The sequence below is a fragment of the Rhinolophus hipposideros genome, assembly GCF_964194185.1.
Source record: "Rhinolophus hipposideros genome assembly, chromosome: 4".
In the NCBI taxonomy this organism is placed as follows: domain Eukaryota; kingdom Metazoa; phylum Chordata; class Mammalia; order Chiroptera; family Rhinolophidae; genus Rhinolophus; species Rhinolophus hipposideros.
The window spans coordinates 12,585,363-12,610,919 of NC_138050.1; the positions used below are offsets into that span (position 1 = coordinate 12,585,363).

The 25,557-nt window shown below is 33.8% G+C and overlaps 1 protein-coding gene across 4 annotated transcripts in view; it reads left to right on the forward strand.

The window, feature by feature from the left end:
* The window catches only part of NBEA (neurobeachin), a 656,028-nt gene that overhangs the window by 398,805 nt on the left and 231,666 nt on the right, over positions 1-25,557 (forward strand). For all 4 annotated transcript variants that reach the window (XM_081046841.1, XM_081046842.1, XM_081046843.1 and 1 more), the window contains one exon: positions 21,873-21,997. In XM_081046841.1, coding sequence (XP_080902967.1) covers positions 21,873-21,997 — 125 coding nt within the window. The remainder of the gene's footprint in view (positions 1-21,872; positions 21,998-25,557) is intronic.

Here is a 25,557-nt window from a genome sequence, read left to right on the forward strand (position 1 = left end):
TAGAGACCAAGAGCCTATTGTTGATATTCTATTATAATAGGTAGCATATCAAGGTAACTATGACTTACCTTCCTATTTGAGTTACTTTTATTTCATCATACCTAGACAGATGTAATAAATGTAGAAAAATAGCACATCTTGCCCTTCTAAAAAGGAAGAGGTTGTTTTACTTGTATACACCTCTATTTGTAGCCAAGGACCAGATGAATTGGATTCAGAAAATGTCTTAACTATTTTCTGTTTTGCTCCCCATCACTGATGGAGATTGGTCCTTCTCCAGCTTACAAGGCAACACCAGACAGATCTAAAAGCATTGCTCTGAGAACAGAAACTTACGTATTTCTTTGCCTTTGAAGAAAAAGATTGTCTCCTCAGGACACAAGGGGTGATCTAATTGTCTCTTTTCTTCCCTCCCTCCCTATCTCTTTCCTTCCTTCTTTTTTGGTCTTCTAGAAGAGATTCAAGTACGTTTATTATCACTGCTGAAAATTTACGGATCACAGTAAAGTTGTGATATGTTAAACTGTGAGCTTTTCTCTAGTTATTATTAGGGATTTTCCAAATCAAGGGAAAATGGTTCAATTCCAATTTACCAACAAATTCAAAGAATTATCGTGTTTCCCCGAAAATAAGACCTAGTCTTATATTAATTTTTGCTCTAAAAGATGCATTAGGTCATATTTTCAAGGGATGTCTTATTTTTTAATGTAAAACAATCTACATTTATTCAAATGCAGTCATGTCATCTTCTTCTGGAACATTGTCATAACATACTAAATATGTCTGTTTGGTTGACGATCTTAACCGGGGCTTATTTTTGGGATAGTTCTTATTTTCGGGGAAACATGGTAATATAAATGTATTTTACCTGCTATACGAGCAAGAGCTCCAATTAATCAAATGGTGTTGTAAACACAGGCACTTTCTAAATCGTGCTAGTGATTCTAGATCCTATCTCCTATAGAGACTCGGTTCTGGGGAGATTTCCAAACCTGTACTAGACATGGGGCTAGATGGATTAACAAATTCTCTGCCAGATAGTGATTTGTGGTTTCTGTTCTTACCTTTATTATTTTATTTATTCTACTTATACAGGTTTTACTTTGCTCTTCTTTTTCTAGTTTTTTTTTGAGATGCCAGCTTAGGTATTGGATTTGGACCTTTCTTCTTTTCTAATATTTAAGGTTATAAATTTCTTTCTATATGACTACATTAGCTGCATCTAACATTTATTTTGCTTTCATTATCAAGTTTGAAATATTTTATATTTCTTATTTTATGATTTCTTTTATAGCCACCACTGTATTTATAAGTGCATTTAATTTATAAATATGTGGGGTGTTCATAGATATCTTGTGTTATGTATTCCATTATAGTCAAAGAATATACTCTACATATAATTTCAATTATTTTAAATTTAAAAACTGTTTTTTGACCCAATATATATGGCATATCTTGGCAAACATACCATGGACTCTTGAAAATATTGTGCATTCTTCCGTCATTGAGCCTATGTTCTAGAAATCTAAATTAGGTCAAAGTGGTTAAATATGGTGGTTCAAAGTCAACATCTTTACTGAGTTTTTATTTTTTGATTTTTTGTTTTTGGTCTACTTGTTCTATCTGTTCAAAGAGGGGTATTTTAAAAGGTCCTTCATTCTGAAGGAACTTTTTCATGGGATATGAAATTCTGGGTTGATAGTACATTATTTTTCTTTTAGCACTTTAAAGATGTTTTTCCACTGTGTTCTAAGCTCCATGTTTTTCCCCCATATGTAATGTGTCCTTTTTTCCTAGATGCTTTCAAGATTTTGTCTTTATCTTTGGTTTTCAGCAATTTGATTGTGATGTTCCTAAGTGTGATTTTCTTCATCTGTACTTTCTAAGAGATCACTCAACTTAAATCTGTCAACTTGTATCATTCCAAATGTGGGAAGTTTGGGGCCATTATTTATTCAAATGTTTTTCTGCTACCCTCTTTCTGTTTGGGGTACTTTGATTGTATGTATGATAGAACTTGTGATATTTTACTAGATACCTAAGGCTCTATTAATTTTTTTAAATCTTTTTCCTCTTCCTTAGGTTGGATAATTTCTGTTGATCTGTTTTCCAGTTTATTGGCTTTCTCTGTATTTCCATTCAACTGTTAGACCTGTCCTGTGAATTATTATTTCAGACATTTCACCTCTTAAAGGTGAAATGCATTCTTAAATTTGCATTTTGTTCTCTTTTACATCTTCTATTTGCTGAAATGTCTTATCTTTCATTCGTTATGGTTGTCTTTTCCTTTATGTCATTATAATAACTATTTTAAAACTCTTGTCTAATAATTCCAACCTGAATCATCTTGTGGTTGACATCCATTGATTATCAATTTTTTGTAGAATATGGGTCATATTATTCTGGCTCTTGATAGCTTTTTATTATATCTCAGAAATTGTAACTGTTATGGGATAGAAACTCTGGATTCTGTTACATTCTTCTCAGGGGTGTTGACATTATTGTTTTAAGCAGGCAGTTAACTACATTGGACTCAAAATTTTATACTCAGTCACATGTACAGTGGACACTAGCCCAGATTTTAGACTGCTTTGGCCTGTCTTATTCATCATGGTTCAAGAGCCAGCAGGAGACCAGAACAAAATTGAAACACAGAATTTGGCATTCTCCTTCTCAGGCACTGTCTTTTCCATTGTCCCCAACTCACTCCTCAGCATTCCTAATTGCCCCAGGCTCCTTCCCCTTGTTCCTCTGTCCAGAAAAAGGTGTTCTATCAGAGACTTAGTAACCCTGCACAATTGCTTCCTCTGCAACTGCCCTAGAGGCAAGCCCTCAGAAATGAAGAATACATCCTGTGTTGAGCGCTTCCTCAAGTTCTAACTCCCCTCCCAAATCGCACTGTTTTTGTTTACTGCCCACAGTTCTCAGGTTGTTGTTTCTATTTTGCTCAGATTTTATAGTTGTTATCTGTGGAGGATTCAATTTGTCAGGACCTTACTCCTCCAAACTAGAAGCAGAACTCCAACTGGGAGTGATTTTTCATTCCTTTCTTTTCCTCACCATTCCTCCAAGCCCCCTCCCTCTGCCTCTGTATTATATCAGCTACTCAGTCCTAGTGGCTCTAGCTATAAAATATACCCCAAATCTGACCTCTTTTCTTCAGTTCCAATGCTTCTGCCACAGTTGTCTCCATCTTGACTGCTCTAATATTTCCTAACCTGCTTTTCCGCCTACACTTTAATCCTGTACCACGTTTCTTCACAGAGCAGCCAGGCTGAGATAAATTATAAATTTATCTTGTTACTACTCCTTCCCTAAAATATTTCGAAGGCTCCTTTAAGACTTTGAATGATCCTGTCCCTGCCTAATTTCAGAATACATTTGATCCTCTTATTTTCTAATCTCAAGCCACACTAACATTCTTTCTGTTACTTAAACATACCAAGTTTATATCCAACGCAATGCCTTGTCAGCTATCTCTCTCTACTGTCTAGAATGCTTTTACCTTTCATCTTGGGTGACTAGATCCTTCTCCTTACTGAGATACCAGCTCCTATGTTACCATCTCATAAAGGCTTTCCCTAAACATACCGTATGTAATATTCCTAGTTGTTCCCTATAGTATACGTTCTCTATAATATATACCATAACTAAGCTTTCTTTTCTTTGTAATTCTTACCATTATCCTTTTTTTTTCCTTTCACTTTTTACTTTTCAACATACTTATTGTCTGTTCACTACATGAGAATTGTAAACTCCATGAGGGCACAGACTTTTCAGTCCTGGTCATTACTGGATCTCTAGTTCCTAGAAATAGGCCTGTTAATAGATATTAAATAAGTATGCATTTATTGAAGACTGACCCTGCTGGTTGGGCTTGACTTCTTGAACCTCCCTTTCCTTATCTATGAAATTTGGGGTTAATACATACCAGGGGTGCCAAAAAATGTACACAAGTGAACACTGTGGTCAGCATTGCTCAAGCAGTAGTTCGCCATCATTAGAAGTGTCTGGACGCTGATGGTAACCACTTTGAGCACCTGTTGTAATTGCAGAAGTCAAACGTGACTTGTGTTCATCTTTTGTTATCAGTATATATTAGGTATTACAATTTTAATAATGTTTTCCTTTCTTAAAATGTGTATGCATTTTTTGGCACCCTGTGTATTTCATAGAAATGTTTTAAGGATTAAATGATAGGTTTAAGGAATATAAAATGTCTGACACATATTTCTTGCTCAAAAATCATTAGCTCAAGGAGAGTCACAAAAAAATAAGATCTATGAGGTTGGTGCAAAACTAATTGCGGTTTAAAAGGGTAAAAACCATTGCAAAAACCACAATTACTTTTATAGTATGCCCTATTTTTTCCACAGGAAGAAAAATACATATTTTAAAGAATGATAACACAACCTTAATAAAGACAATGAGAGGAAAGAACTTTTGAATTCAGAATACTAGGGGTGAACAGAAAACTTCATGCAGGCCTGAGGCTCTGTGTAATCTGGCTCTACCCTTCCTCCTCCTACTGCCTCAATCCACAATAGCCTTTTTCTTCCTATATTTGACCATTTCTAGTCTGGAATGTATAGTCTGGAAAGTTCCTGGGATTGTTTGAATGGGATTCAGACTATGGCATGATTGAGGCAATCATAAATCTCACTGAACCAAAATTTATTTATCCAGTCATTTATTTATGGAACACTCCAGTGTTAGGAGAAAAGGTGAAAATCACTAAGAAACCATTGTTATTAGAACTGGAAGCCTTAGGGTTACTCTTTTTCAGTGTGACTGTATCACAGGTTCAATACCTCTCCTTTCCTCATTCCCTAATACATCCCTCTTTATCCTTTAAAGGCTTATTTCTAGCATCATCTCTCCCTGTTCTCTCCAGCAGAATTCCTATGTCCTTCACATGTGCCTGCAAAGCGGTTTATTCAAGCATCAGTTACTGTATTATATTGTAATTGGTTATATTGTTTATATCTTTGTCCTTCTTTCTGCAAGACTGTAAGCTTCTTAAGTAGAAAACACTCATTACTAACCTTTTGGCTGAACTCCTAACACAGTTACTAGAGCTTGGTTGTCACTCAAAACTGTGCCAAGCACTATTTCTAACTACTGGCAATATAGCAATGACTAAGAAAAGGTCTCTGCCTTCCTGAGCAAGTGGCAGTTTGCATGGCTGAGCTAACACACTGCCCAGCCCCTGGCTCACAGTACTTAATGTTTCTAAATGAGGAATCACTGTACCACTGACAGCATATTCCCAAGTAAGATCCAAGGTCTGTCAATAAGTGTTACTTGAGTCAAGTATTACATGGTCAAGTGAGCTTGGAATGTTGAGTTGGGATATTGAATTAAAGAAAAATAGTTTTGTTTACTGTGGATTTTCACTTAAGTAGAAAACTCTTTACCAGAGCCCCTAAACATCTCAGTTGGTTGAGTCTTTATGGGACAACATTCTAAAACATTTGTTAATAGTCTCTATCTCTGTCTTGAGACAATTGCAAGAGAAAAGGTTCTTGGTATTTTGCAAAGCATTATTACCTTCTTTAAATAGTTCGTTAATCAATCATATCTGTCCATTGCTTTAGAAAGAATATACCTTTAAAGAAGACAGAGGTCATTTATTATCAGCTAAATTGTACATCATTTTATCCTCATTATTTATATTTAGATTAAAAAGAACTTCCATTGAAGGTCAAATCAATGGATATGGATTGGTGAATTGTGCTAAGTTTTCTAGCCATATTTTAATGGCACTGTTTTAAGCATATAAGCTGCCTTTATGTAAAAAAGGAAATATGGAATTGATTAAATACTACATAGCAACTGTCCATCTGTATATGTATATAGCAAATCTTTTTAAACATGTCCTAATTATTAAACTTATGTGAATATTTAAGTTTTGAAAATTCAGTTAAAATAAACACGAAAGTAAAATTTTATGTAAGAAACTTATCTAAATTAGGAAAATAATTTAAAACAGCTCCAAAAGTGAACAAGAAAAATTTTCAAATATTACATTTAATAGAAAACTTAATTTAAATGTAATTGTAATAACTGAGGCATGCATATTAAGGTGAATATTTCAATTTACTTAAATTATATAAGCACATGTGTTTTGCTGCCCTTTAGTAAAACATTTTATAATTGCACACTAAAAATGAATTCAAAGCTAAATATATTTAATTAAATACCAGTTTTAAGATAATTACAAAATCATTCCTCTATTATGAATACAGTTTTAAAAATGTTTATCTACATTAATGAGCTAATGGAGGTAAAAATATAATGAAAATTTTGCTACTGGGTGCTTTTCTTGTCAGTTATTTTAAGACTATTAATTTGACAAATACAAATATAAATCAGAGAGAGAAAATTACTTTTAAGAAGTGTTTTTATGTTTTAAAGACTGATATTTATAGGAAAAGCACCAGAGTAGAGAAGGGTGTAGGGTTTGATGGTTTTCCGAGTGGATAAAATTAAAAGTGTCAACAAAGCTGAGAGCTTTTGTAAATAGAAAGTTCATTATAAAACTAATAAGCATACTGTTTCAGTTAGTTTAAAAGTAAATGTATTAGATAACTTCTTTTGGATGGAAACATTTTTCTTTAGTGTACCTCATAAATATCAGAAAGAATCAAACACAAATGGACCAGCTTGCATTTGATTACTGAAATGGTTGTATAGCCTAAAGCAAACTTCACAAAGGCAGACTAAATTGTCACCATGTTCTTAATTTACTATGTTGTATTTTTCTATTGGAGTTAAATGTTACTGGAAAATCATTCTCTCCTACAAAGGGATGATAAGCTGCTAAGAAAGTAATAACTTCTAGTTCCATTATCAGAAGTTTGGTAACTACTTCCACCCCATTTATTGTGTATTAGTGGAAAAGTTGAACAGGGTGTATATGGCTTTTGTAAAATGACATAAGCATGTTGAGTAATTAGTAGCTTTGCTCTGTCTTACAGTAGTTGTTTCTAACATAATTTTGTTTTAAACATTATATCTAATTTCATTGCATGGAAACACCATGTGAGAACAATCAAAGGAAAAAATATTGCATGCCTATTATTTGTAAACACTGTTCTAAGTACTGCGTAGGGGGTTGCAGAACTGCTTAAGACAAATATCTGATATCTTGTTTACAGTTGAGTAAGAGAGTCAAGGTGTAAATGCATGAGGTATTAAATGAAAAGTTTAGATCCACCAAAGTACAGTAAAATATTTAATTGCCAAAATTATGAGCAAGGGTATTTTAGAGAGAAGAATGGCATGACTACAAAATAGACATAGAAATGTAGCAAAGAATAGTACACAAATAATTGCTAATTGGATGGGCATGTGAACATTTTAATGAGAGGTATAGCATGAAAGTAGGAATGAACACCACGTTATGAGGCATAGAGGGAGGAGGGATTCTAAAATAATGCAAAAGTGGTGATGAAATTGGAAAGAAGGTAACTCTGTGGACTCTGCAAAGCAGGATAAAAGATTTTCTCTTCTGCGTGTGTGTGTGTGTGTGTGTGTGTGTGTGTGTGTGTGTGTGTGTGCCGGGGGAGCCAGAAAAATGTATACAAGTGAACACTTTGGTCAACGTAGCTCAAGCATAGTTCGCCATAATCAGAAGCATCTGGATGCTGATGGTAACCACTTTGGGCACCTCTTGAAATTACAGAAGTCAAACGTGACTTTTATTTACCTTTTGTTGTCGGCATTTATTGAGTATTGCAATTTTAATAGTATTCCTTTCTTAAAAATGTATGTACATTTTTGGATATATATATATATATATATATATATATATATATATACACACATATATATATGTATATGCATATACAGAGAGAGAGAGAGAGGTGTTGCATTAAAAAATGTTAGACCTTTAAAAAGCATATCTGAGTTTCTGGAAAACTTCCTGATTTAGTTTGATAGAAATGCAAAACTATATGCACTTTAGTTTGTAAAACAGCCGATATAATTACTTTTTATTAGTGGACTTGTAGCAAGCACTGGACAAAGAGCATCTATAGAAACTGTCACTCCCATATAAATAAGATAACTAATCCTCAGACAAGTTGTCATTGACCTAGGGAGTGGCAGGGCTGGGATTTGAACCTATTTTTAACTGTCTGCCTCTTGTGGCTGCTGCTTACTATGTACCATACACTGGGCTGAACACTTTAATGCATTCCTTAGGATAATTCTATAATCCCCATTTTCTAAGTGAAGGAACTGAGGTTTACATAATGTAATAGTGAAAATCATACACTTAATAATTTTAAATACAAGCCTTGTAAGTATTATACAACTAAGACAACTTTTATATAAAATATGGGATATAAGAAACATTTATTTTATAGTGATATATATAATTTTAAAGATAATTGAAAATTGTACAGTTTAGCATAAGGATTTTCCTTAAAGTTAAATAAATCCTTTTCTGTGTGATTTCTTACATAACCAGTTCTAAAGTTTTGTGGGGAAGAATTTTTAATTATTTCTAAAGATATTTAAGCCTATTCACTACAACAGTAATTATTGTCATGAAAAAATAGTCTACTTCCTTCAGTGGGATAATTACTGTGTAGAATTAGATGTTTCACAACTAATTTTTATAATTTTCTTAATTGAGATTAAAGTAATTATTTCTTCCCTAAAATTGCTTTAAATGGAGAGCCTAGCACTACTGAAAGTGGTGGGGGAAAGAAGAAGAAAAGAAAAACAACCAAAAACTAAGTTCTAAAAAGCTATGTATGTTATTGACATTTTTTAAAAAAATAAAAGAAAGGTTGAGCAAGAAAAATAGTTGGTTAAAGGTGCAATGACAAAGAATGTAAATGCAATTCAGCATTTACGTATCATATGGGTAACACAGAGCTCATTGAATAAAGTTGTTTTTCACTTTTTGGAAACTATTTCTCTTCTACTCTTCAGCCCTACCTTGTTTAATTGATCACAATATTGGAGCCACACTTTTTTGCAAGTGTTAATAAAGTGAAAAGTATATGAAATTGTCTCTTAAATGGTTTCACCATTAAAATATTTCTGTTCTCTCCCACCGTATCTCTTAGGAGGTTCATACCTGGCGACCTCTTTAAGAAAAACCAGTACGGGAAATGTCTTGGCAGTGCTCTAGTAGGATGGCTCTTCCTCTTTCCTACAGATTAAGGGGAGGCTCAAGAACCAAATCTACCATTCTGTCTGGACATTCCACTCCTAATTTTGTTTTTCTTTTAATTGAGTTTGAGAATTTACAAACATAGTAAATAAATATTTTGTGAGAATTGAGCCCAGTTTCCTGGACCACACACTTAAAATCACTGCTCTTGTGTCTTGTGTCATACAGGACCTAACCAGATGCTTATGGGCTTATTTTTCTCATCTGTCATTTTCACATTGAAAATTATCTGTTAAAGACTGTAAAACCACTTTATTTCTCACAATAGCAGAAACCAGATCATAGAGAGTAGTGGTGAACCCAAGAGGCACATGAATATTTTTTGTCTTCAGAAAACTGCTTTCCCTGAAGACAGTAAAATAAAATAAAAACAAATTAAAGAATCAAAACATCCAATGTCTATCAGGAGACTTTTCTTTCTACAACATTCAGAATAAAGTAATTTAAACCCTCCAATATGATTCATTATTTTAAGGACAGAAAGAGATATTTTTCTTGAATGATTTTCTCTGCCCTTTATCAAATGGGTACGCATCTGCCTTCAAAGGTACAGTATAAGTATACCCCTCTTTAAAATCGATGTATAACATTAACATGGTTTTTCAAAGTTCACTGTGAATAAACTAGTTTTCTTTTTTAGCATATTTTATGCCAAAAGATTTTCATGTTATGAGACTAAGATTATATTATCATACTTTAACCAAATAATAAAATAATGTAAATTAATAAAATCTTTTCCTCTTTCTAATAAAAATGTAAATTAAGAGTAAAGTGATACAAAGTACAGTGGGTTGATTGTAAATAATGCAGGGGAGGAGGACAGAAATACAAACAGGTGGTCAACAGTGAGTAGCAACATAAGCAAAAAGTTAGGTGGTAACTCAGGTCAAAATAAGAAACCCACATTGGAAACAATTTTAGACAAAAAGTGTATTTTTCTACCCACTTTTTTTTTTTCATGTCCAGCTGTTTGATTTGGTTGCTAACAAAACTTTCTCATCATTAATTATATCTTGTGCAATCTAACCTACACTAATGATAGTCACTGTTTTTTTTTCCCCTCTAAAGCTTCATTATAGTTAATTGGAAAGATTGTTCAGTTCATATACATTCATCAATCACTTTCCCTCTACTGTGAATCCAAAATGTTTCAGAAAGTTTAGCAAAAATCGTCATTAATAGTAACTTCGCACCACTCATATGCATGAGAACAAATGATAGAGCCTAAGAGTTGGGGGGCACCCCCAAGTGCTCTATTTGGAATCCTGATTATGGAATCCTGTCTTACCTTGCAGCTTCAATAATCAAGTGGAGAGAGAGAGAAAACAAGACTGGCTTATGAAACACTTGACTGGGGACTAAGATTTGACTTTATGAACTGTGACCTTTCCATGTCAGAAATTGAGAATACACTTTTCAAAGACAGGAAGGAATGATGTACTTTTCAGAGCTTCCCCAATCCATTTGTAATTTAAATTACCAGATATTACACACAGCCTCAGGCTAGAGAGAATATTAGAAAGTCAGAGAAAGAAGACCTTGGTAGAGGAGCCCAGTAGTATGTAGGAAAGAGTCAGAACAGTAATAATGGCTTAAAATGTCAAATGTATACATGTAGATATAACATGGATAAGAGTACAGAGAGAGAGAGAGAAGGAGAGAGAGAGAGAAACACATACAGAGAGCATTGGGGTAATACGCAGAGGGTGCAAAACATGTATACACATTTTAAGAAAGGAAAAATATTAAAATAATAATATTCAATATACACCAATAACAAAAGATCAATACAAGTCATGTGTATACATTTTTTTGGCACCCCCGGTAATGCACTAGGAATTGACTGAATAGGACACAAGACAGGTTAATAAAAGGCTGCTGATTTTTCTTATGGAGGAGATCTAAGTGTGTCAATACATACAGAATTTGTTTTGTCAGCATATTTTGTAATCATGCGTCATTAGCATACTCACAATTGTGTCCTTGTATGTTCACCTATACAGTAAGTTGGTCCTGCCATTGTATTACTGTATTTTTTTCTCTTTCCCTAACACTTACACAATAATTGTTTTGGGAGCCGTGTTTGTAAAGTGGCCCCCAAATGCCAAAGGAGCTGAAAAGCCAAAATGATGCAGATAAGTCCAGTTTGTCAATGTAAAGTATTTTAACAGGAAACTTACCGAAACGCAGTCCTGAGCAATAGCAGCAAGACAAACATGGATCCCCTCACTGTTCAACCCCAGACCACCAATTTATATCTCCCTAAGACATGGACCTCCGTACTCACAGTTTTTTTCGTTTGGACTAATTAGTTCTGGTTATAGAGAAGCAGCAAACAGCTGTGTTGGTGCTTTCAGTGTAATATCCTTAAGATAGTCCATTTTCTCGATTGCTTTGCAGCCAGAGGAAATACAGCAGGAGCTAGGAAATCAGACTACCTGAGGACAAATACTTACTCTGTTTAATCATAGTCAGCTTGCTCAGCCTCTCTGTGACTCCATTTCTTCATGTGTAAAATGGGTTAATTGAAGTATTAATCTCATAGGGAATTTATGAAGAATGAACCAGTTACTACATGCTTAGAAAGTACGTGTAACACAATAAGCTCTCGGTTAATATTGGCCATTCCACAAGTATTGTTATTTTAGGAACTTAATTCTTGGGTTAGATTATAATACAGTTGACATACAACCTCCAAATCTCAGGTTTTGAATATATGAAAAATGTATTTCTCACTCAAATACATGTCCAGTAGAGGTCTGCAGGGAAGTTCCCTGCTCAGTGAAATCACTCAGCGATGCAAAATGCTGGAAACGCCACATCAAGACATATTTTCTTATTGCCTGTGGAGCGAAGGGAATGTGGCAGATTGTTCATTGGCTCTTACAACTTTTGTCTGGAAGTGACTCACTTCTGCTCACATTTTATTGGCTGGGGGAAGTTACATAGGCATGCCTAATTTCACAAAAGAAAAGAAAAGTGCAATCTACAGTGTGTCCAGAGGAGGGGAGATAAGTTTTTAACTGTGAGTCTGTCAGTTAGTATTTGTGTTTTTGTTCACTGTTGGTAGGATTAGAAGTCTTGCACAGAAATTCTGACCTCCGTGATTACCACCAGTTCTTTAGCCAAGTAGATATTTAATTTCTCACTGTATTTTATGTCTGCCTTTAGCAAAATATTTCTTGGTTCCTTTTACTGTTTTCTGTGTTCCATTGGATAGTTTTTGTTACCAAAACCAAATGTAACAATTCATTCATGCTTTAACCAGGTAAAGTCAGTTTTTCCCCCAACTTATGAAGGTGATCCATTCCTGAGAGAGGAAGCGGCACTCTTTTTAAGAAGATTGAGCACATTCTCATAAACCTAAAATGTAATTAACAATAATTTTGTAGAGAAAAATTATGATTTCCTGAACTCTGCTTATGCTAAAATAGTACCAAACTCCATTTAATGAACACCATTACATCAATAGTAAGGGTATCATGATTAAACTTAACTGGGAATCTTCTCTTTATTAATTACTAGCTGTTTGCCTACTTTTTTACCAGCAATTATGCACTGTACTTGTAATACCACACTTATGAACAAAACATACAAAGGATCTCAATGTTTCCATAATTCAGTTATGAAAAACAAAAAGCTATAATGACCAGATAGATAGATAGATAGATAGATAGATAGATAGATAGATAGGTAGATAGATAGATGGTAGATAGGTAGATAGATGGTATATAGATCGATAACACATGTTATCACATTCAACCCTTATCAGAGGTGCCGCGAGGTTAAAACAGCTATAAACTAGCAGAGCCCAACAGAACTTCAGTGCCACATGACTACCTGTATAGTTATGCAGATGACAGCCCAGTAGTCCATATATTTGCCTACCTGTTGGCTCCCCAAGTGCAGGAAATTGAAGTTAGCCCTCCTTCATGAAAAGAAGTGCTTGGAAACCTAACTTAGGCTATTAAAGGAAACTCTCTGAGCAATCAGAATATTCTGACCTAAATAAGCATGTCAGAGTTAGTTTTTTGATCATGCTTATAAATTATTAACAACAAACACATCTACAGTTACTCTGTAAAACTTACTATAGTAGTCTGTGTTATTTTGTTGTTGTTGTTTTGTTTTTTTGTTTTTTTGTTTTGTTTTGTTTGTTTGTTTGTTTTTTACACAGTGTCTCACAGGTTGCAGAACAATCTGGCAGAGTATATTTTTATGCTGAAATGTTCAATAGGAGTGATAGAGGGCCAGTTTAGTTAAAGAGTTTGTAGACTTGTATATTGGTGAATTTCAGTTGAAAAACAGCGAAGCACATGTGAGTGAGGATAAAAGGAAAGGAAATTCATGCTGTCGTTATGCTGCTAGAATATATCCGCAGCATCAAGAACATCGTCTACATAGGACAAGTGCTCAGCAAATGCTTTTTTGAATGGAAACATTGAAGGAAGCAGAAGGACACAGCTTGAAGACAAAACAGTAATGGTTTCCTAGAGTGGTAACCTGGCACAGATGCCAAGTACAATGGTATTGGAACATCAGCCTTCTACAGAAGTCCCTCTAATAAGTCCTGACTTGCTGGTAAATAGTAAAACCCACCAGAAAAACTAGGGATGCAGTGGGATGATTATTTGTATACTCTCTACCCATCCTTCTAAATATTTGTGGATCAGAAACTGTCTTGAGAAAAAAATTATTAAAATTGTGGCTCTCCCCCCAGAATTCTTATGTACATAGCCCATAAAATTTGCACACCATTTCAGGAGCTTTGCGGGCCCATAAAAATCATCCATGGATTACTGCTGAGTAAATACCACATAGGAGGTGTGATCAGACAATACAGTGAATGTTTAGATCAAACAAAATATATTACAACAAAGGCACCTTGCCATTGGTCCGCCTCAAAAGACTCCTTCTTGCTTCGAACACACCCCATTGTGCTTGCCACTTTCTGAAGCAGTTCTGGAAGTCCTCTTTCCTGAGTGTCTTTAGTTGTGCTGTCGTGGCTGCCTCCATGTCCTGAATCATTTTGATTTGGGGGAAGAGCCAGAAGTTACACATTGCCAGATCCGGTGAATAAGGTGGATGAGGACACTAATGTTTTTATTTGACAGAAATTGCTGTATCAGAAGCAATGTGTGACGCGGAGCATTGTCATGATGAAGGATGATTTATGGCACACTTTAAAACACACCTTCTCTCAACCGCAGCTCACACCCAACTGACTGCACCGAACAAGGTGATACTTGTTACACACTGTTACTAAGGTTCAATGCGTTGCTTCCCATATTGAAGACCCCTGCCTTTCCATTAGATGGCACTCAGCAGCAGCATTCACCGTATTTTGTGATCACAACGGAAAGGCTCCATGTCACACATTGTTTCCGGTACAGCAATTTCTGTCAACATTACGTCCACCCTATTCACCGGATCTGGCACTTTGTGACTTCTGACTCTTTCCCAAAATCAAAATAATTCAGGACATCGAGGCAGCCATGACAGTGCAACTAAAGACATTCAGGAAAGAGGGCTCCAGAACTGCTTCAGAAAGTGGCAAGAATGATGGGATAAGTGTGTTTAAAGTGAGAGGAGAGTATTTTGAGGGCGGTTAATGTCAATTTGTCTCTTACTGTAATGATTTTTTTAAAAAAATTCACCGTATTGTTTGATCACAGCTCGTATTTTGCAGCTTTGTTGTTTGGTGCATACACATTTGGGATTGGTGTCTTCTTGATAGATTGACCCTTCTATCATTAGGTAAGGTCTTTCTTTGTCTCTAGTAATTTATTTTCTCTAAAGTATATGTTTATCTGAGATTATTGTAACAACTCCTGTTTTCTTTTAATTTTTGAATGATATATCTATTTTATCCTTCGACTTTCAACCTACCTATGTTGTTATATTTGAAGTGGATTTCTTATAGAAAGCATTGTTTCCAAAGCATTTTTTTTCTGTTTGTTCTATATTTTTTGTTGTTGTTTCTGTTTTGCTTTTTTTCCTTGCCTCCCTGTGATTTATTTGGACATATTTTAGAATTCCAGTTTGTTTTAGCCATTGTGATTTTTTGTTTTATTTTGTTTTAGCATTGTAATGTGTTTATCTGAGAATTTTATAAAGACATTAGGAGTTAAAGTGATATTTTTGTAAACCTTAGTTGGTAATTACACTGAAATACTTATTGCTACTTTCATTATAATTAAGTCATTTTTCTAGTTTGAAAAAATAAATTGCACATATTTTTATACCTATGATGGATGCATACTACTTCAGAATTAAGTGGAGCTGCATAATGTAGCATAATTTCTGGGACAGTTGCAAAAAGAAGAGACTGGAAGAAGACTTCACAACAAATTGCAGTTTTCTGTAGCAGAGCAAAACATGAGTCGATTTGTTGCTTAAAAGAAATTTTAAAAATAATAAAGTGGATCATACCAACAGAAACTTCTAGCAAATGCATAATTTTAATAAGTTACTTTTCAAGAGTCAAAAAACAATCAAAATTATTCTGAAATCAGAATTAAATGTTAAATAATATTTTTGTAAATTATTTTTATGTATGTATGTATGTATGTATGTATTTATTAAGAGATGATTGACATATAGCATTATATTAGCTTCAGATGTACCGTATATTGATTTAATATTTCTATATATTGCAAAATGATCACCACAATAAGTCTAGTTAACATCCATCCCCACACATTATAAAAAAAATAATTTTTCTTGTAATGTGAACTTTTAAGAGTTACTCTCTTAGCAACTTTCAAATATACAGTGCAGTGTTATTAACTAGAGTCACCATGCTGTGTGCTACATCCCCATGGCTTATTTATTTTGTAACTGGAAATTGTACTTTTTGACCCCCTTCACCCATGTCTCCCAGCTCACACCTCCTACTTCCAGGAACTAACAGTCTGTTCTCTGTATCTATGATTTCTGTTTTTTTGCTTCCCCCCACCCCAGGTGGGGACGGGGGGGCATTGGTTTGTTTTAGATTTCACATATAATGAAATCATGCAATATTTGTCTTTCTCTGTCTGACTTATGCTTAGCATAACGCCCTCAAGGTCCCTCCATGTTGTCACAAATGGCAAGACATCCTTTTTTGAGGTTGAATAGTATTCCATTTGTGTTTGTGTGTGTGCACATGTGTGTGTGTCGGGGGGGAAGTGCATATCTGTCTTCTTTATCCATTCACCCTTGATGAACACAGGTTACTTTCAAGGATTGGCGATTGTAAATAATGCTGCTGAACATAGAGGTACATTTATTTTTTTTAGTTAGTATTTTTCTTTTCTTCATGTAAATACTCAGAAGTGGAATTGCTGGATCATAAAGTAGATCTATTTGTCGTTTTTTGAGGAATCTCCATACTGTTTTCCATACTGGCTGCACCAATTTGCAATCCCATCAACAGTGTACAGTGTTCCCTTTTCTCCACATCCTCACCAACACTTATTTCTTGTCTGTTTTATAATAACCATTATAATTGGTGTGAGGTGGTATCTCATTGTGATTTTCAATTGTATTTCTCTGATATTAGTGATGTTGTGCACCATTTCATGTATCTGTTGGCCATCTATATGTCTTCTGTTCAGATAGTCTGATCATTTTTTAATCGGATTGTTTGCTATTGAGTTGTATGAGTTTTCTTTTTAAATGTATTTTGGATGTTAATGTCTTATCAAGTATATGATTTGCAAATATTTTTTTTCTCATTTTGTCAGTTGCCTATTCATTTTGTAGATGGTTTCCTTTGCTGTGCAGTTTTTTAGTTTGATGTAGTCCTACTTGTTTATATTTGCTTTTATTGTTGCCTTTGCTTTTGGTGTCAAATCCAAAAAATGATGATAAGACCAATGTTTAGGAGCTTACTGCCTTCGTTTTCTTCTAGGAGTTTTATTGTTTCAAGTCTTATGTTCAAGTCCTTGATCCATTTTTGCTTATTTTTTGTGTACGGTGTAAGACAGTGGTCCAGTTTTTTTCTTGTGCGTGTCGCTGTCCAGTTTCCCAGCACCGTTTATTAAAGACACTGTCCTTTCCCCAACTGTATATTCTTGGATTCTTTGTCGTAAATTAATTGGCCATATATGTGTGGGCTTATTTCTGGACTCTCTTTTCTGTTCCATTGACCAGTGTGTCTGTTTTTATGCCAATACTGTACTATCTTGATTATTATAGCTTTGTGATATTGCTTGGAATTAGGAAATGTGATACCTCCAACTTTGTTCTCTTTCTCAAGATTGCTTTGGCTATTTAGGATTTTTGTGGTTCCATCATATGTGAGGATTGTTTGTTCTATTTCTGTTAAAATGCCACTGGAATTTTGCTAGAGACTGCATAATCTGTAGATTGCTTGGGGTAGTATAAGCATTTTAACAATATTAATTCTTCCATTTCCTGAGCATGGAATATCTTTATTTGTGTCTTCTTCAATTTCTTTCATCATTGTCTTGTAGTTTTCAGTGTACAGGTCTTTTGCCTCCTTGGTTAAATTTATTCCTAGATATATTGCAGGTTTTACCCCGCTATCTGATAGTAGTGTTTCTATGAAACCTTTCCTAAGCCAAAATGACTTAAAGCAGAGTATCTCCTGCTTTCCAAAAATCACCTTATGTGACTTCACTTATACAAAAGGCCTACATTAGCACTTGTTTTCAGTAATTGGAAAAAAAAAAAAAAAAGAGGATTTTAGCTTTTTGAAAAAAGCTCTTGCCATACTAATGTCTGTCTTTCATAAAAACAAAGTAGTGTAACACAAAGTTTCACAAAGCGGTTCTACCTGGATTCTTTTGGATGCAGTTGTAAATGAGATTGTTTTCTTAGTTTCTCCTTCTGATAGTTCATCAGCTATAATGTTTTTAGTATATCTCTTGGTATAGCTTTCTCAGTGGTTGCTCCAACTGTTACATTACGTATACATAACTTATTAGTCTATAGGTGGTTTCATTTTACCAGTTCAAGTAGAGAATAGAAAATTTACCTTCCTCCTTTACATCCCGTTTTAGCCTCCCACATTTATATTTATTTTAATTTTACCTCTACACACACTCAGAACTTCATCAGGCAGTGTTACACTTTTTGCTTCAACAGTAAAACATAATTTAGAAAACTCAAGAAGAAAAGGAAAGCCTATCATTACATTTACTCATATTTTGCTTATTGTATTTTTTTCTTCCTTCCTTCCTGATGTTTCAATATTCCTTCTTTTATTGCTTCCCTTATGTTTACAGTAGGACTCCCTTTAGCCATTTTTTGGACTAGCTGTGATGCAACAGATACTTTCTCTTTTTTTTCAACTGAAAATATCTTCATGTCTTCTTTATTCCTGAAGGATATTTTCACTAGTGGTAGGATTCTGGTTTGGCAGTTCTTTTCTTTCGGCATATACATACACTTTGTCACTTCCTCTGGCCATTATAGCTTTTAATGTGAAATATGCTGTCATTGTGATTGTTTTACCTCTGTAAGTGAGATGTCATTTTTCTCTGGTGGCTTTTTAGGTTTTTCTTTATCCTTAGTTTTCAGAAGTTTAATTATGATGTGTCTTGGCATGAATTTCTTGGAGTTGATTATGTTTGGAGTTCAGTCTGCTTCTTAAATCAGCACATTTATGAGATCGTTGCTTTGTTGGTTTTTGACAGATTTGGGAAGTATTCAGCCATTATTTCTGCAGGTACTATTTCAGCCCTGTTCCCTTTCCCATCTCTGTCTAGGACTCCAGTTTTGTTTGTTTGTTTGTTTGTTTGTTTGTTTGTTTGTTTTTAGTCTATTTTCTCTTTGTTGTTGAGATTTTGTAACTTCTATTGCTCTATCTTCCAGTTAACTAATCCTGTTTTCTGTCCCCTCTGCTATTGAAGCCATCTGCTGAGCTTTTTTTTTGGTTATTGTATGTGTTAGTTGTAACATTTCCATTTGGTTCTTCTTTGCATCTTCTGGTGTGTTTAGTTTTTGTTGTGTTTTTGTTTTGTTTTTGTCTAAGACTTTGTTTCTTTGCAGAGGCTTTCTTTTTGTTTTTGTTTTTGTTTTAAGCATGCTCATATGCTCATTGAAGCATTTTTTTATTATGCCTCAATAAAATCTTTGTCAGAAAATTCTAACATTCCCATCATCTTAGCATTAGTGTCTATTGACTATCTTTTTCGTAATGTGTTTGAGATCTTCCGGATTCTTGGTATAAGTAATATGAGACTGAAACCTGGACATTTTCTTGTTACTATCTGAGATTTTTTTTATCTCATTTAAACCTGCAGTTTTATTTGACTTTCTCTGACATGCTGCATCAGAAGTGGGGAGCACTCCCTCTTCATTACCAGGTGAAAGTAGAAATCTGGATTTCCCACTTCCCTTACATTGACATCCAAAGAATGGGTGACTCTTCATTACTGCTTGGCAGGCGTGGGAGTTCCAGCTCCTCAGATGTTGTCTACTGGTAGGAGTGGCCTCGTTGCTGTTGGTCAGTAGTGAACATCTATCTCTCTCTCTCATCTCCTCTCACAACAGTGGAGAGAGGGAAACTTGTCTCATTACTGGTCCGTGGGGTGGAAATCCAGGCCCTCTACGTGGTCTCCACTGACTGGTTACCAGCCAGCAGAAATGAAACTCCTGGCTCCCTGGTGCTCTGATATCACCAGATAAGGATGGTAGGGCATCCCATCACACCTTCATGAGGCTTTACATCTAGGCTCCCCATTCATCCTTTGCTAATGCGGGGAGGTTGGTGGTCACAGTTTCTCATAGTGTTTGGCAAGAGTGCAGAAGATGTTGTCTAAAAGTTTTCTGTTTTCCAAGGATGGCCCTTTCCTGGTCCTTTGGCTAGCGAAAGAGACTTTTGTTGGGGGCTTTTTTCCCCTTTGGTCTGCACCCATTGGCCTACCTGGTTGCTGGCCCCTTTGCCTCCACGGCTAGGATCTGTGATGAAAAGATAACCATTGTGTTGCTTTTTAGGCCTTGAGACCCTTAGCCAGTTGGCGTTCTGTTCTCACCTTTCAGAGTCTTGTTATGTTTGTTTTATATATAATGTTCTTTCTATTTTTCAGTTTTTATTAATGGAAGAAATAGAGAAAAGTATGTCTGTGGTTAGAAATTTGAGAAAACATTAGATCTCTGGTCTCTCCTGGTGCATTTCGTTACTTAATTGTAACATACACTTGAGGAAAATCTTTCTAGCAAGATTTTAGCATGGTCTTCCTTAAACCACTAAGATTAGTCCTATTTGTAAGGATTCAAATCATCCTATTTTAAATTAATAACAGAATGACACTCCTTATAACCATTATTCATCAGTTAATCATTATTTTGGCAAAAATTGAGTAATTATATGTTTAAAAAAATAGCTATATTAAAGTATACTTCAAATGCTTATAATTTTAATGTTCTTTATATATGTACATATGTACATATATACATATCTATATCCCTTATATTATGTTCTTTTACAATTAAGTTACAGAAAACAAAATTATATAGCCATAAAATCTGAAGTGTTTTTCAAAATTGACTTATAGTTCTCAGTAACTATACGTAGATTTTCAAAGTAAAAAATTGTTTTGTTTTAATTCATTAAATATTTATTAAAAACATAGTATGTGCCATTGTGCTAGAGATATAATGATGAGCAAAACATACATAGTTCCTGCCTCGATCAAACATAATGTTCTCCTACAATAAAATATCAAAATAAAAAATGAAATCAAATGTTCTATGAAAGCATTTTATATGTTTTTATGAATAGTGCTGCTGAGGAAAATTAGAATATTATCTTTTGAGTATATTACTCCAAATACTATACATAGAAAAAAACAGACTTCTCAAGCATTGGTATTTATCACCAATGTTTATTGAAATTAAATTGAAAAACAAATGATATTTAATGAATGTTCCATTGATGTGCAGTGAGCATACTTCAGTAGCTTCTGACATATCTCATGGATTTTTAATATTGGTTTAGAGTGTAACACGGTTTAGACAATGTTACCCAATGATGACCATGATTGTTAATGGTTTATATTAGCTGAAAGCTGTAAAATCATCCAAGAACTCTGTTAGCATTAGAATAATAATTTACCAAGACAATTACCATATACTGGAATTTTTTGCAGCTCTAATTCAGTATTATTAATAATGGATAAAATTGCACTTTTCTCAGGTTGCTGTGGGCAGCAGGGAATTATTTCAATGAATATTTCAGCACATTATTTTAATCATTGTACCACCAAATCTAAGTGGGCAATATTTTATAGTTCTTAATTCAGTCTTCTAGGAAACCATGGTCATTAAATTGCAAACTATTTGTAGTGAGGTCTGTCCTGTGATTTACAAGCCTTGTTAAAAACAGTGTAAAAGAATGCAAACTGTGCCATTAATACTTGTAATTTGATGCTGCATTTGTTACTAAATGCCCATGATTAATGTTTTGGTTTTTTTTTTAGCAGAAGGGAGAACATTATAAAGAAAGCAGAGCTGAGTGTTATAATGCCTAAAATCTGAGGATGTTACTATTTTAAGTTTTGTTCATTTGTAAACATGTATACAAACACAATTGTGCAAAATATAAATATCTCACAAAGTATTTTAATTTTCCGTTGAGACCAAAAAATATTTAATTTTAAAGGAAAAATGTATTTCCAGTTATCTGTTGTTGGTAATATTGATTCTTGTTTCTGTATTTTCCCATTCTTAGCCAATTGCATGATTTCTGGCGTTTGGATTACTGGGAAGATGATCTGCGTCGGAGGAGGCGATTTGTTCGGAATGCATTTGGCTCCACTCACGCTGAAGCATTGCTCAAAGCTGCAATAGAGTACGGTTAGTACCAATGCCTCTTACACAAAAATACTTCTCATGTGAGGTGACTGTGCTGTTTGATAATTCATTTCTTTCGCTAGCGTTTAAAATTCTCCATGTCTTAAGTCAGAAGTATTAGGTTCTGCTTTATGGTTCAGCATCATTTAGGCTACACTTAATCAAACCAAAATTTCCCCCGCTTGATGTATTTTAGATCCTTCAACTTCTTTTTAAGAGATGAAAAGACTCTAAATAGTTGGTTATTACCCAGCATCCTTCTCATACTGCCTAAAACAAGAGTGAAATCAGTTTTTTTTTTCAGTGTCATTTGAACTTTGGTGACTAAGACCCAAGGTGAAAGAAATTTATACTGTTGGTAATTGTGTCCTCAGACTTACATATTTTTATCTATAATTTGTGTGTATATGTGTGTATAGACACACATATGTATGTTGTGTGAATATACATATAAATAATACACATGTATACTGTTTGTATATGTACATATATACGTGTATATATTTGTACATTTTACTGAAACAAATGTCTTATTAATAATCTCATTACATGGCATTCTCTATTTTAATCCTATTCTATTTTATTCAGTCTAAAACAAGAAAATAAATCCTGCTACAATATGCCCATTTAAGCCCCAGTCCTCCAGTGGGTTGCAAATAAAGTCTGAAAAAAAAATCCCACATTAAAGGTATCATCAACTCTACACTATAGTAGAACTGTACCCTAAATTGTCCTTTATAGATGTATAATAACTTGTAAGTACAGAATATTTTTTATAATTTAATAAAATGCCGCTACTTTGCATTGCTGTCTACCAAGTATGCATGGAGTATTTTGTCTATTTATCCATTTTTAAATGCTCTTACAAATTAAGTTTGATTGATCATACCAGAATTTTATAAACTATATACACTTGGAAAAAACCATTAATGAATATTCTCCATATGTTTTTGTTAGGAATTACGTTGTTCTTAAAATTATTTGTGTTTTCATGTTAATTTTCACTCATTTGAAAGTAATAAGTGAGCTTTCTGTTTTAAAATTTACCACAGTTTATAACATGTAATAATACCATCGATGTTCTTGATACTGAACAGAGAAGATATTTAATTCTAAGAAAATATGCAAAGCATTTAAAATTTGTTGTTCAAATAGTGAATTGATATAAGTTAGTAAGGCTCGAAGTATAATTAAATAAATAACTATGTACAAGTTAGTGCCGAGTGTGTACTAGACTAGTAGAGGGGATCTCTTCGTAAAATGTTTGAATGTCTAACCATTGTGCTGTAACTAATCTAAAATATATTGAAGGTCAACTATAATTGAAAATTTAAAAAAATAAATAAATACATGAGGATTTCATATGAAACTATTATACCTAAGATAGTAATTTTATAAAGTAAAGTAATTACAAGAAAGAATATGTAAGAAAAAAATTGTAATTGACCTGTACTATGGGGGATTTCTTTAATGAACTCAAAAGATCATCTAAGGATTTTAGCACCTAAGGATTTAGCACAAACTTAAAATTAGATACTATTTTTATGCTCTATGGAAGAGAGTCTTAGAATTATCTACTTAAAGTGACATGCTTTATAAAATGAACTTAAAATTACTAAAACTTTATTTCATATAACCAACAATTTAGAATTTTTCACCAATTCATCTTGAATTTATCTCATTTGAAATTAGAAACATGTAGAACCAATTTGTGACAAAGGTTATGCTAGTGTGTGATATTATTAGTGATACTGAATTGCCAAAGCTTTAATTTTACCTATGTAATTATACTACTACATTGTATTACTACATTAAGCATTCTATAGGCTGCTTTTAAAAAGGATCTGTTAGAAAAAGAGTTCTTCTGGTTCTCTATGAACGTAGATATTCTACGTTGTACATTTAATTTATAAAATATCTATTACTGAACAAGTGTCAAAGCATATCAGAAATAAATTTTATTTTTTTATCTTAAAATCTTTTTAAGATCGATAGTCATATTTTAGTATCATAGTAACTATTTTTTAATGAACCTAAACTAAAAAAAAACCAAAAAACTATTTTTGAAATTGATAAAGGAAGGATGTAGGTGATACTATCCTCCACATGTAGTATAAGTGTATTTTAAAATGCATAGTGGTTTGTAAATTGTAAATACTGGATCATCAGCATTATCAAAATCTATTATCCCTCTTGAGTGTCGGGGTCTTTGATAAATGGAAAGAAGGGTATGTTGTTATTTTATTCATATCCAGAACAAAGTCAAGCATGCCGTAATATATTCAGGAAATCTACCTGGTACTTAGGCCAGAGTTACTCAGTGGTCATTCTCAGGGTTATGGTCCTGCTATGGAAGACAAAAGAGAAGTGAAACAATTATCCCCAAACAATTCTAGAGCATACCTCTTCAACTTTTATCACTATTCATATCTATGGACTTTTGAAAGTAAGTAGAATGTGGGAAGTAAAAAATTCAGGATGAAAAGAGAATTGAGTAGAAAGTGTTTCCTGGAGTGATCTGTCCATGGGAATGGGAGGAGGGTGGGAAACTGCCAAGAGAAAAATGTAGTATTGTACCCTCTTCCAAATTCTGAACGTGCCTCTTACCTACATACAAAGTATTTCTTCAGAATAAATAGGAAGTAAGTGTCAGTAATTATTATAAAGTACTTCATCCAAAAATAAATAGATGTTGAAAAACTTAATTGAAAGCATATCTTGTATATTTTAAAGAAAGCTTTTGTATTCACATATTGCCACAACATTCATATAAAAGTAAAAAAGCTCTGGCCACTCTTCCTGCCATCAAACATGTGAATGTGTTTGAGTACCTTGAAGTCTGGTGTTGTTGACTAACACCCAATTGATGGAATGTTTTGATTTGCATAGACAGATAGGTAAGGGTATATTTATAGTACAAACCTAAAAATTTTGAAAGAGCTTCTAGAACAAATTGAAATTCAATTTATTTCTTCATCTGCATTAAATATTTACAATATTTCACTTTCCCTGTAAATTCTATCTTGAAAGATAAGCATTAAATGCACCGAAACTCTGCTGTAATTTTTGCTCAAAAAATTGTTTTTATATTCATCTCCATTGTGGCAAATATTGTTTTAGGAACAAAAGAATATTGTATCAATAGGACTTTCAGTATGGCTGGAAATATTTGAATCAGTCATAAAAGTTTTCAGGATTTTAAACAAGTTGTACCAGCTGAGGGAATTAACCTTAAATTACTTAAATAGGGAATATTTACATGACCATCAAAGCAATCCCTGGTATTTGAAAACTAATCAGGTCTCTCTGTTCCTGTAGTACAAATATGTTTCAAGAAGGGGACCCTATATTAATGTAACATAAATGAAACTGAATTAGCAGACGTAATGTTTTAAAAAAATGTTTTGAATCACTTGATTTCTCCCTAAATTCAGAGATTTTAGATTAGATTATAGTTGAATTTTCATGTGATGGGCAGATATGATTAGCCATAGTTTGGTTTTCTTGACATTCTCTTCAGGCAATTTATTTGGAGACACAAAATATATTAGCAATGCTTTCTT